At 38.6% G+C, this 13,123-nt stretch overlaps 1 protein-coding gene across 26 annotated transcripts in view; it reads right to left on the reverse strand.

Annotated features, from left to right (window-relative positions):
* PTPRD (protein tyrosine phosphatase receptor type D) overlaps nt 1-13,123 on the reverse strand; it is a 2,083,672-nt gene that overhangs the window by 116,635 nt on the left and 1,953,914 nt on the right. For all 26 annotated transcript variants that reach the window (XM_070431651.1, XM_070431673.1, XM_070431672.1 and 23 more), the window contains one exon: nt 8,461-8,573. In XM_070431651.1, the coding sequence (XP_070287752.1) occupies nt 8,461-8,573 (113 nt within the window). The remainder of the gene's footprint in view (nt 1-8,460; nt 8,574-13,123) is intronic.

Below are 13,123 nucleotides of genomic sequence, written 5' to 3' on the forward strand. Positions count from 1 at the left end.
TTAGGTTCCATTTCCTTGAGTCAGAATTTTGTTGAAACCCTGTAGGGCAAAGACAAGACCTTTGCCAGCCACATCTGGCTAACTAGATTGTGAATTCTGTTTTGAAAAGAGCAAAATGTTCGTGTGTGTGTGTGTGTGTGTGTGTGTGTGTGTGTGTGTGTGAGAGAGAGAGAGAGAGAGAGAGAGAGAGAGAGAGAGAGAATTAAAATCAAAGAAGGTTGAGAATGACATACCGCATGCTTATATCCACAAGGCATTGGGCTGGAGAACGAGCATGGGGTGAGGAATAGGACAGTGATACTTTCCATGAGTCAGCCACTGACCAGTGGGTTCATCTACTTTCCCGCCTCTCCCCCATTAATTTTACTAATTAGAAAAATGAAGCTCAGGGGGATAAAAGGACTTGACCAAGGTCATAATTCTCAGTAAAACTATGGCTACATGGGGCTTCGATACCAGTCCTGTTACTTCTCATTATGCCATGCTATCTCGTAAATCGTCCAACACTGGAAGAATGGTCACACACACACAAATATGGGCTGTGAGACTGGGCTATCTATAGAGCAATGCGGAGATCATAAACTATCCTGAGTTCCATCAAGTGTGCAATCATGTAATAGCTGCGTTACAGAAGGTATGTCCCTTTTGGTGGTAGGGAAGAGGGAAAAGGTGCTTACACACCTGTATTTTCCAGTTACTTCTCATCAAATTATTATAAGCTTCCACAAAACCATGAACTAAAGCTACACAGTCAACATGTTAAAAACTCTAGTGTTATTTGTTAGTATTTTTGAAATCCCTAATTAACAATGTTTTTGCTTTGAAAATGCTGTTAGATTTTATTAAGTAAGCTAATCAACAGTATGCTTCAAATGACTTTATAAACAAATGTTTACCAAACACTTGCTTTATATTCGCAGTAGAAGTCTATAGGCACTTTATCACAACTGTTTTGCGAAATAGAGTTGTTGAGGTCACTAATAGTGGTGGAACATCTTTTAGGTGATTTTTTTCTGTTATTAATAAGTGTAAGGGCTTTAGGAATCCTCTCTTTATGGTTTCCTTCCCAACAAATTGTGATAAAGGCTGAACAGTTTGTAGTCATGGAACAGGGAGAAACTAATTTGTTCATCAAATTTGCTACTGCAGTGCTGTCAAAAGTGCACGTAATTGAATTAACATAGAGAAGTTTGTAAAATATTTGTCAGACTTTTTACATAATGTATGCACTATTTAAAATAATCTGAATGAAAAAAAATTCTATGTTTACTATCTGTCTCACAAATGAATGATGAATGAAATACAAAGGAGAACATTGATTTGTAAGGTATAATTGCTTCTTGGTAAAAATGTAATGCCAATTTGACTTAATCCATAACTAGGATCATCATTAAGGGAAAGCTACAACAAGAGTGATTTTTCAAGTAACTAGTGGATGGCATCATTAAAACTCATTTTTAAAAAATATATTTTTATTGATTTCAGAGAGGAAGGGAGTGGGAGAGAGATAGAAACATCAATGATGAGAGAGAATCATTGACTGGCTGCCTTCTGTATGCCCCCTACTGGGGATCGAGCCCAAAACCCCAGCATGTGCCCTTGACCAGAACTGAACCCGGGACCCTTCAGTCCACAGGCTGACGCTCTATTCACTAAGGCAAACTGGCTAGGGCTAAAACTCATTTTTAATGTATCATTTCCAAAAGTGCAGAATTTGAATAAACCATGTTTCTTTATATCAGAAATTTACCATTTAAATTCTATGAACCAAGTTTCAAAATCTATATAATAAAAGCCTAAGTGACCTTTATGGCGGAACGACCAGAACAACTGGTCACTATGATGTGCACTGAACACCAGGGGCAGATGCTCAATGCAGGAGCTTCCCCCTGGTGGTCAGTGTACTCCCACAGGGGGAGCACTGCTCAGCCAGAAGCCAGGCTCATGGCTGGCGAGCGCAGCAGCGGTGGTGGGAGCCTCTCCTACCTCTGCAGCAGTGCTAGCAGTAAGGAGCCTGCCTCTAAGGAGCAGGGAGCCGAGCGAGCGATAAGGAGCCTTTAAGGAGCAGGGAGCTGAGCAACAAGGAGCAGTAAGGAGCAAGGGATCCCAGACTACGAGAGGGATGTTCGCCTACCAGCTTAGGCAGACATCCCCTGAGGGGTCCCGGACTGCGAGAGGGCATAGGCCAGGCGGTTGGATCCCCTACCTCCCAGCCAGTGTACAAATTTCATGCACCAGGCCTCTAGTGTAATTTATAAAGAGCACATAAAGTATTCTTAATCTATATTATATACCTAAGTTTTTTACAGTACGAAACCAAAGATGAAGATAAGACAGTATATGAAAAAATGAACCTTGTTAGCATTGATCCAATTAAAAGTAATGATGGATCAAGAAAGCACAAGAGCTTTCGAAACCCATCCAATTGCTGTACAGACATTTCTGCTGCTGATATTGCTTTTTCTATGCTAACTTCTTATGAGTTTCTTTTTGTTTTTCACAGCCCATCAATCACCTACCATCCATGTATGCTTTAGGGCAAAACATATTGAGGTCACTTTACAAAATAAAAATGAGGTCTGTATGTTGTAATATCTGATCATCATTTTTTAAATCTCTTTTCCTAAAAGATGCAAGTATAAACACAAGAGTTTGGTTTTTGTTTGAAATTTTTTCTGGGGGGGTGGTGTGTGAGTATGGGGTGCAGAGACAGAAAGAAAGAATTTTTCAGTGAAAAAAATTTCTGGTGGAAACTGACAAATCAGCCGAAGGTGTGGTGCATGGTATGTGGTAACCAGTGTGTGTGTTTGGGCGATGGATTTTTCTAGCATAGAGAGAGGTGGTGACTGGAGAATTATATGATGCTATTAGTTACATGTTCCCTTACACCATTTTTGTATTAGAAACGAAGCTTATTTCTCTGAGATTAACTTTTAAATTTGCTTCACTGGAAAAAAGTAAAAATATGAACACATATTAGAAATTTCTTTGATTTTCTTATATATCACCATCTCTTGACAATATTATATTTATTATAGTCATTTTGTCCAATTCTAGAGGCCATGGTTCAGAGGGACTACACTGTAAGTAAAAGCTTTCTATAACATTTCAAAAAAATCTGTAATTGGCAGTCTGTATCAAAATGGTAAATGTGAATACCCTACAACCCTGCAATCATGCTTCTAGGTGTCTCACATTCAGAAACAGCAAAGATGATGTGAGAAGAGAGGCTCAGTACTGCTCATTACAGAATTGTTTGCAAGAACAAAACCTGGGAAAAATAATGGCCTCTGTTCATAAGAAAGGAGTCCACACTTTTGCAACATCTGTAGAGCAGAGTGCTATCAGTTGTTAAAAGGGAGATGAGACTTAATCCACTGTCTTGTAACAAAGTCTACTTTTATATAGTTAACCGTTAAAACAGGAAATTGTATGGAAATGCGCCTATCTATATCTCTATACACCTGCCATATAGTTTATCACTTAAAAACCTTATATACATAGAAAAAGCCTGGAAGGGTCTGCATGGAGCTACATATGGTAGACCTTTCTTGAGGGTAAAATTGGAGTAGTTATAGGAAATCTGTTACTTTTTATTTTAAATATGTCAAATAACAAAATAAAAAGTAGTGGAATAAAAGATAATTTTTAAAAGTGTGTTTTTTACTTTTCCAACCAAAAAAAATTAAACATACAACAAATTTGAGTTGTATGAACACCTGTATAGCTACAACCTAAGTACAACAATTGCTAACAAGCTTATTTTTTTATTTCACAAAATTCCCCTCCAAAATATGTGTTGTTTTTGTAATTAAGAACAAAAAATATGCATGAAAGGGAGCAATCATATAATGACTCGGGATTTTTAAAAAAATATATTTTTATTGATTTCAGAGAAAGGGAGAAGGAGAGATAGAAACATCAATGATGAGAGAGAATCATTGATCAGCTGCCTCCTGCACGCCCCACACTGGGGATTGAGCCCGCAACCCAGGCATGTGCCCTTGACCAGAACTGAACCCGAGGCCTTTCAGTCCGCAGGCCAATGCTCTATCTACTAAACCAAGCTGGCTAGAGCGGGATTTTTTTAAAGATAAAAATAAAATAATTCCTCCCATAGTTTACTTTTGTTTAATGTGTAACTTATTTATCAACCATCCTAACACACACCCAGTTAGTTACTGCTGCCCACAAAGATGTATGCGGCTTAAGAGAGGTTTCTTTTAAAAGTAAATATTTTCTTTCCTTCCTCCACTTGTAAAACGTGATCAGCTGTCAATTCTAGCTCTTCTGCCACAGTTACTCTCTCCCTTTATCATTTTGCCCAGTTTATTCCATTAACCATTTGGAGTGATTAGTCTAACCTTAGCTAAATGATACCTTTGTATATTTAGGTCTGTGCTTTGCTTTTGTAGGTCATAGGTGACAAAGCAATGCTCCTTTAATTATATGTTCCACACTGGTTCTGAGTGACCCCCTTCACCAACAACTGATGATTTATTACTGCAAACCATATTTATTTAAGAGATCAGGTAGTTCCCTTTCTAAATACAACTTGGCTGATATACTGGCATCTGAACCTGATGGACAGATAAACATATTCACGGCAAATAGTATCTACAAACAGAGGTACCTGTTCTCAACTGGGAAGGTGTGTGACTTGCTCCCCCTGTTCAGATGCTTGAATGCAGTGCTCCACGAACAGTGACTTGACTGCCACCCCAAATTGGGAAAGTGTGCCAAAGCAATGTTCTCTCCACATCTCACAACCTCCCAAAGATGGTTACACTGAAAGCAACAGGTGCTCTCCCTCCACTTGGTGCCTGAGCTGAGAGACAGTGCATAGAATTCTGCCCTTTTCCTTCTTCTAACCCAGAGACAGGTGTGCGTGTGGCAGTGCAGTGAAGGGCAAGATGCTTTGAAGCGACTGAATTGTTATAGTGCCACATTGATGTGAAAACTGGAAGGTGTGTTTCAAAACCGTTTGAATCGATGGCAGAATTGAGGGGGAAAAGTCTGCCTCCTTACATTCAGACTCTCTGACGAGAATAAGTAACTTAAAAAGTAAACATAATTTTCATTCAGAAGATGGCTTAACAGGAAAAGTAGAATGCATAGAATCCATGAACTAAGCAAAGTCTTCCTTTACCTTCTGAAAGAACCATTGAATTTTAAATGGTATTATTTGGTATTTTATCATTCACGACAGACTCATCAGAAGCAGAAATCAATCTGCTTTCATGAACATGTTCTGTGGTTGGGGCTGGTTATAAAAATCACCGGCTTCTGATTTCATTGAAAGTCATTTGTTTAAAGTGAGTGCATGGATCATTAATTCCCTCCTTCTGCATGCCATTAATAAACACTGCCAAACTTTATAATGTTTAGGTATAACAAATTATAAATTCAAAGGTCTGATGAACATAAAAGCACATTTCAGAGAGTGAAAGGTACAATTTTGGTTTAAAATACAAAAATCAAGTAGTATCATATCATCGGCTATGCAACACCTAGTAAAGAGTCATTTTTCGCCATCCAGGAAAGGCCACCATTATTCATGAATATGAGGGGAGGAAAAAGCACAAAAAGTTTCCTAGGTTAACAATCACGTTTTCTGCTCTCATCCTATTGGCAAGTAATTCAGATAATTCATAGCCACTGGCTGAAGCAAACGGTCACATTCACATGCATTTCACATTAACAGCCACATCTATTTCCTTTGTAAAATGGTCCAATTTTCAGGACAGCAGGCCACATTATAGATCTTTGGAGGCAATAGACTTGTTCAACAAATCAACTAAAGGAGATTGCTTACCTGAGCTAAAGGGCACAACAGAATGCTTCCTGCACAAATAGATGTGCTAGGACAGTGGTTCTCAACCTTCTGGCCCTTTAAATACAGTTCCTCATGTTGTGACCCAACCATAAAATTATTTTCGTTGCTACTTCATAACTGTAATGTTGCTACTGTTATGAATCGTAATGTAAATATCTGATATGCAGCATGGTCTTAGGCGACCCCTGTGAAAGGGTCGTTCGACCGCCAAAGGGGTCGCGACCCACAGGTTGAGAACCGCTGTGCTAGGATCTCAGGACAATTTCTGTTGTTCTATCCTCTTCCTCTACTATTTCCTGTCTCCTTTATTCATCCCCCCAACTTCATTCTATTATCCATTTGAGGTGGTCAGTCTAAACTTGGTGAAACGGTGTCTTCTATATACTTAGGTTCCCACTGGAAGTTTGTAAAGCCATTGGTGACATAATGAATGTCACTGCAATTGTGGCCTTCATTTCTCTTCCCAGTGACTTATACGCATTTTAACAGGTTCCCTCTCTATGTGGATCTAACATGTCCATATACATTGGGAAAAATTTGATTTTTAATAGAATGCTTGGGTTTGGCCATTATCTGCAAAATTACCCATAAAAGTGAGAAGTATTTGCAGATGGAGGTCTCCTGGTTGAAGGCCGTTCTATTCTCTTTCTTGTAATCACCTGTCCCCTGCTAGTAATCCTTTCTACACAGTTCCCATTCGTGCTTCGCATTCATGCTCAGAAACATTCTCTGTTGGTGCTGGAGGTGGAGGGAAGAACACTCCCACTGGCTTTCTTCTCGGAGCTGCCTTTCGCTTTCCACTGAACCCTACAGTGTGCGTCTGTCTCTGCTGGAAGACCAAGGTGGTTCCAATACAGATAACACTTAACACACAAGCCAGAGGAGGTGAAGGCAGTGCCAAGCCCGAGATACTGAGCAACCTAATTATTTCCCCCATTTCTAAAATGTGCTGCTCTCATAACGGTGATGAGGCAACATGGTCAAGAAATCATGGACCAGCTTATTTCTGTGGCTTTCAGCTCCTCTATCCACTGGGTTAGCCAGATTGAAAAGTACATGAATTAAGAAGGTGCCTGTAGCTTGAAAACGTCAGTGCACTACTATTTCAAAAAGTGCTGAACAGAGAAGGTTTACTACTCAATTCATATCAAGTTGCCTTAATGGAGCACGAAGCGGGCCACTCAACAGAGATCAGCCAAGGTGACACAGGGATCTTTGCTCAGTCATCAGCACATGCGCATAATCCACACTCATCAGTGTGTTTAGTGATATGCATACAGGAGGCTTTTGGCTACGTGAACATTTACTTCCCACCTTTTATGCTGATGACCGTTTCAGTGTATTTTGCTTTTTAAAACAGAATTTTTAAAAAGTCAAACTTCATTTGCAATATAAGTTAAACAAAGCGCATTTATAATTTGTATAACCACTTTGTAAATGCCAGACATTTCTCTGAGCTGAATAGTTAACAGTGACTATGACATATCTACATGTTACAGAGAAAACAAGCTAAATACAATAAACCATGTATTTTCAACTCCAAGCAATTCACTACAAATGTGTAGCTGAATGAACCCGTGGTGTATCCTACTGGGAGGTAGGACATCCATTGGACACAGAGAAAACCTCCCAGTAATTGGGGGTACCATGCTACCACATTTCAATCAAGCAGACTTCCTAGATCAGCTCTTTACTGTGTTCATGACCATTAGCTATTAAGATAGTGCCACTCAGTTTTATATTTTCATCTCTCTTTACCATTGATCACTTGCCCTTCATTTGCCATAAATAAGATTTATTTAAAAGACAGTAAAACAGAACTAGATTTCAATTAACTGTACAAAATGCCCCATAGCAAGAATAGTTTTCCTCTGTTGAAGCACTTGATGTTATTTATTTTCAAAATAATATTCTTATTCTCAGCCACTCTATGTGTCTCCACAGTAGGAAACCTTCTTTGGTCAATGAGAGTCCGATTTTGTTTCCTTCCCTCCCTCCAGCCTTCTCTTTCTCCGTCTGGCCATCCCTCCTTCCCTCTCTCTCTCCCTCCCTTCCCTTTTCTTTCAAAATAACGTAGATACAAATTAATATAAAAATACAGAATAAATACAGGCTGGAGCAAAATTAGATTTGCAGTTATGAGTGCGTGAAACACAGAGTTGATTCTTGTATCATTATTTATTACTGTATTATTCCATATGATTAACTCTAAACCTACTCTTGCCCCATCCTGTATATTCTGAATGGTGTAACATTAATCCACCACCTATTCATTCACTTTATAAGATGAGAACCTGAATTCTTTCCATATACATGTCATTGAAAACTATAACTGTGTTAATAAGCCTATAAAATGTAACTATTCTTAAAAGAGTATAAATTGTCCAAATTTGAAGAAACATATGTTTTTCCTCTTTTATACTCCACCTCAGATTTGCACAAAGGGCTTAATTTCCTTTCAAGATGTATGTTTTGGAAAAATCTCAATAATATAAAAATAAAAGAGAAGGACACACAAAATTGTTGAAAATAAAGTGACACATTCATCTCTCGAGGCAGTATCGACTGGGCTATACAATTTCAGCGTAGACTGTAACATGGGCAAGATGAGTCATGTCTCTTACCTGGTGTTTGAAAATTAAGGCGCCTCAGTTCTACTGGGTCTGTTGGATGGTGTGAAGGGACCTCCTTACTATTCGGTATGCTGCTCTTTCTAGAGTCAGACTCTGCCCTTTTCCTATAGGGAGAAAGTAAAAATTTAAGAAATTTTAGAAAAAAAGTACAAAAAACTGAAACAGATTTAAAGAGCAGAGAGTCATGCCCCTCCCCAATTTTTAGTTTTAAAACTCAGATGGGCTTAGCTTTGTGACCTGTTCAAGGTTGCTTTTCCTTACTTGATCTATAGTATTTCCTCGGGGCTAATTTTTGTTGAGGTGGATGATCTCAAAGTCCTCTTTCAGCTGGAGAATGAAACAATCCTGGGACTGACTTTAGGCTTGAAGGCAGTGTTAGTGAGATACACTTGGATCCCTGCTCAGCGATTCTCCCTTATCCACTAGTTCTGTTTGTGAGGAACAGGATAGAGGACCCCTAGCAGCCAATACTAAGATGACTGTTACCCTGGAGTTAAGCTACTAGGCCTCTAAATCGGACCCAATTTCTTCTAAGAATATGTAACTGGTGGTTATAAAGTGAACCTGCAGTGGATTTTCCCATAAGGCAGAGAAATACAGGGAGTGCATTTCTAAGATTCCAAGTTAGCCTAACACCTGGAAGGAGATTGGGACACAAGAGCAACATTCATGTTCTCTTTCAAATCTCCCCCCACAAAAAAATAAGTGTTGGCTGTTTATGGTGTTAAGCTAACTTAACTTATGATTGATATTAACTATGATTAAGATTTTTGTTAACAAAAGTAAATCACAGTAAGATTGGAGAAAAAGTAATTTCACCTAGAGGGTAGTTCCACTCTCCTAATGACCATTCAGGTATATGAACCATTCAGTTTGTATTTATAAACAATACTTCACACATTCATTTTATCTTTGTTTTACTTGATATCTACTATTTTTATTAAGTACTCTGATTTAAAGTATGGTAATGTACTGTTAACAAATGTCTATATAAAAATGTCAGGTTTTCCCCTTAAGATTTCTTTCTTGTTTCCCCCCCCCCCCCCAAACCCAAATAATCAGAGTGGTACCTAACTATTTTCTTTCAGCTTGACTGAGATGAACAATTCACTTCAAAAGTCTTTTTCAGAGTGCTTTCCTTCAAATACTGATTCCAGCAATCCCCTCACTAGAGTCATAATTTGAGCATCTCCACCCCGCCCCATTCAGAGCGTAGGAATTCTAATTTAGGGAAGGGGTGCAGCAGAGTGTTTAGAAAACTCCCTCTGTCTTTTCACTATGACTGTGGTACAGCTCGTTTGTGTGTCTATGTCAATGGGCTCTCATTCAGTGTCACACAGATTGTTTCATGAAAAGAAAAGAGCCTTCCATCTCTGCTCATCTGTATAAAATAAAACAAACCAGGAATGAGGTGAAGATGGATGCAAAGAGAAAGTGCATTTGACCGGTTCAAGTGAGATGCCTTTGGCAAACTATGGTTGATTCATGACTTTTCTTGGGCAAGTCCTATTAAACACCTTGCTCTTTTAAAACTTTGGATTACCCTGTCTCATGATTTCCTATTTCTACCTAAAGGAGATAGACACAGTCTTAGGACAGAAGGTACTGCCAAACTACAACACCTAGCAGAGGAAAGCAGTGAACTGAGGTGTGCGACAGGTCCTGGGAGCGCTGGTTCTATGGAGTGTAAGATGGGAAGAAAAGCAGCGATGGAGGGCTGGCGGGAAACACAGGAGAAGGAAGAGAATGCGGCTCAGAAGAGCATGGGAAAGAAGGATAAGATGACCAGTTTCCGAGCAGAAAATGTCAGAGTGTTTATGCTGGGAATATTTGCCTCACAACACTGACAGACTCATTCTTCCACTGAAGACACAGAATCTAAAGGGGTGAATAAAATGTCAGAGTGTGGCCTGTCAATAGACCGCATGTGTAACGAACAGATGGCTGGTCTTCACATGTCAGATCATCCCTGAGGCCCTTTTCAGGTTTTGGTCTTTTCACACACATCTGCAAAGATTCTTATTTCTTTGCTGATGTACCAGACCCATTGACTACCTTTGCTACCTTTTCAAAGTGGCTCCACTGTCATTGTGGCAGGATTATGGAAACCAAAAGTAGAAATAACTGGGCAAGAAAACGACTTCTGTCCTGCAGGTGACATGGAACACCTTCCTTTCTGCTTTTACACTGAGAACAGGGAAGTGACACTGAGACTAAGGGACAGAAAAGAATACCCTCTAAAGAAATTTAGTCAGTTTCTCTCGGGCCAGGAAAGCTGGAAATCACATATTGTTGCCCAGATGAGTCTCAGAAAACCCAAAGCACTGGAGTAAAAGTACAATTCACACTTGTAATAAATTGGAAGGGCTATCCTGACCTTTGATACCTCGAATCTCCCTCACTGTATCTGTTCAAATGAAATGACATCCAAGATCTCAGACTCCAAAACACCCTCCTCAGCTAGGAAAACCAGCGGTTTAAATTTTGTTTTGTTTAGTTTCATTTCGATGATCACAACATGGATAGTTCTGGCTTCCCGCACTCTTATCACATTATTTTAAAACAGAAATGTGCTTAAATGGCTGTTGTCTAACAGAAAGAGTTTCCAAGAAAGGTTTGCAAGATGAGGAGTTTGGCCAGCATTAGTACCACTAGTAAAGAGCTTTAAAAAATAAATTTACTGTTGTAAAGTTTTAAATGCCATATTCCTGTTTAAAATGGGTCCAACATGAAAGTATTGTAACATTTTTTCCTAAGTTTTCAGAGGTCTCTTTATTTTCATATTAAACTATTAAACTATTTAAAAAGCAAAGAATAGGGACTAGAATGAGATTATAAATTCTGCCTTACTATTTTTTTTCTATTAAGATTAAAAAGCCCCAGTGTACGTTCATTTCTTGCAGTTAGAAGTTATCTACCGTGTACAGGAATTATGGGTGAAAACGGGAACAGAAGACAACCTTTCAGAGATGGCTGGAATCACTAACAGTATAAAAGCATGCGTTTGTTTGGGATGTGAATAATGCACAACAAAAATGCTACCCCTTGGTCGAAGGGGTTGTGGGGAAGATCAAATCTATTTATTTGGAACAAAGATACTCAGACATATGGGGTCCAGGTTTTTGAAAAACTCTATTTGAAATCTCTACTATAAATATTCAAAGGTATCAGTTCAAACATTTCACAATTCGGACACCAGTAGGAATAAAACCCCAACTCTGCCACTACTGGTGTGTCTCTCCTTGGGTAAGCCAACTACAAACCTTCTCAATTTCTTCACTTACGAAATAGAGGAGGGTTAGAAGATGATATCTAACTTTTGGCTCAAGTTTCATATTAATGGGACAAGAAGGCATCGGTAAAGTTGTGTAATGTGGACAGTATTATAATGGGAAGGTAGACGTCTAGGTATATTAAGCGGGTTCAAAGTGTTTTGCCTTCTGGTGGAAAAAAAATACACAAATTTCCATGTGTTTTTTAGCTGAGTCAATGGTAACAAGGGATCTATAAAAATAAATCAATAAAGAGGACCCTCACAGAGGTAGTAAGCTTCCTGTCAGGGAAAGTGTAATAAAGCTTGGTGATCAGTGTTGTGATTGTAGGGGAAATAATGCAATAGTGGTTCTCAAACGTTATCATGCATCAGAACCTCCTGGGAGGGCTTATTAAACTACAGGTTGCTGGACCAATGCCCAGTTTCTGATTCAGTAGGTCTGGGGGTGGGGCAAGACTTTGTATTTCAAGTTCCCTGCTAATGCTGCTGCTAGTGATCCAAGGACCACTCCTGAGAACCACAGAAATACAACATTGGAAAGAAGGCAAGTTAGATGAGCACTGAGATTCTTTTCTCAGTTTAAATTTAATCAGGTATATTTATTTATTGATATGGATATATAGATAGATATGAATTAGAAAGCTAAGAGGTTAGATTAAACCAATCAGTCAATAATCACACAGTACAGATATTGTTATTATTGCTATGATTACTATTATTATTCAAGGCTGGAAGACGTGGAAAATAATTAGGGATTACATAAGGGTTTTCATTAAGACATTATAATAAATATTTGGAGGGTTGAACAAGCTAGTAGTATTCCTGTATTGAGAGGTGATCGAAGATCAAACTTAAAAACTGACCTTCAAAACAAAACAAAACAACTTAAGGGACACCTCACATTTCTCCTGTGCAGACACACTAACACATAAAAATGTTCACTTCACCTTAACAACAAACAAAACTCACAGAGTGGTTTTAATGCCTTCTAAATTTAGCTTTACATAAAGATAGTATGTCTTATCTTCTTATGCAGACAATCTTTTCCTCCCAGAATCATTTTAATGTCAATTTACTTTATATATATGCAGGCTTTATCCATCTTCTATTTGCCAGGTATCATCTTTATATCCAACCTCCACCCTCACCCCCTCAATACCTGCAAAGTCTACCAATATCTTGTTTTTTTTTTCTTATTGAGCATGAAAGGGGTTTATTCTCTATTCCTCACCTGTCAGGTTTACTGCTCCATTTTAATGCAGCAAAAAATAAAAAATAAAAAAGGAAAGGAAAAAGAAAGGCTAAATGTTAGTTGGTCAATGGTAATAAGAGTAACCATGACAACCAAGGTTTAACAATGCTCACAGGTGGGGACACATA

This window comes from Myotis yumanensis, unplaced genomic scaffold, assembly GCF_028538775.1.
Source record: "Myotis yumanensis isolate MYYU_CA2020_CCGP unplaced genomic scaffold, mMyoYum1.0.hap1 SCAF_12, whole genome shotgun sequence".
Classification (NCBI taxonomy): Eukaryota; Metazoa; Chordata; class Mammalia; order Chiroptera; family Vespertilionidae; genus Myotis; species Myotis yumanensis.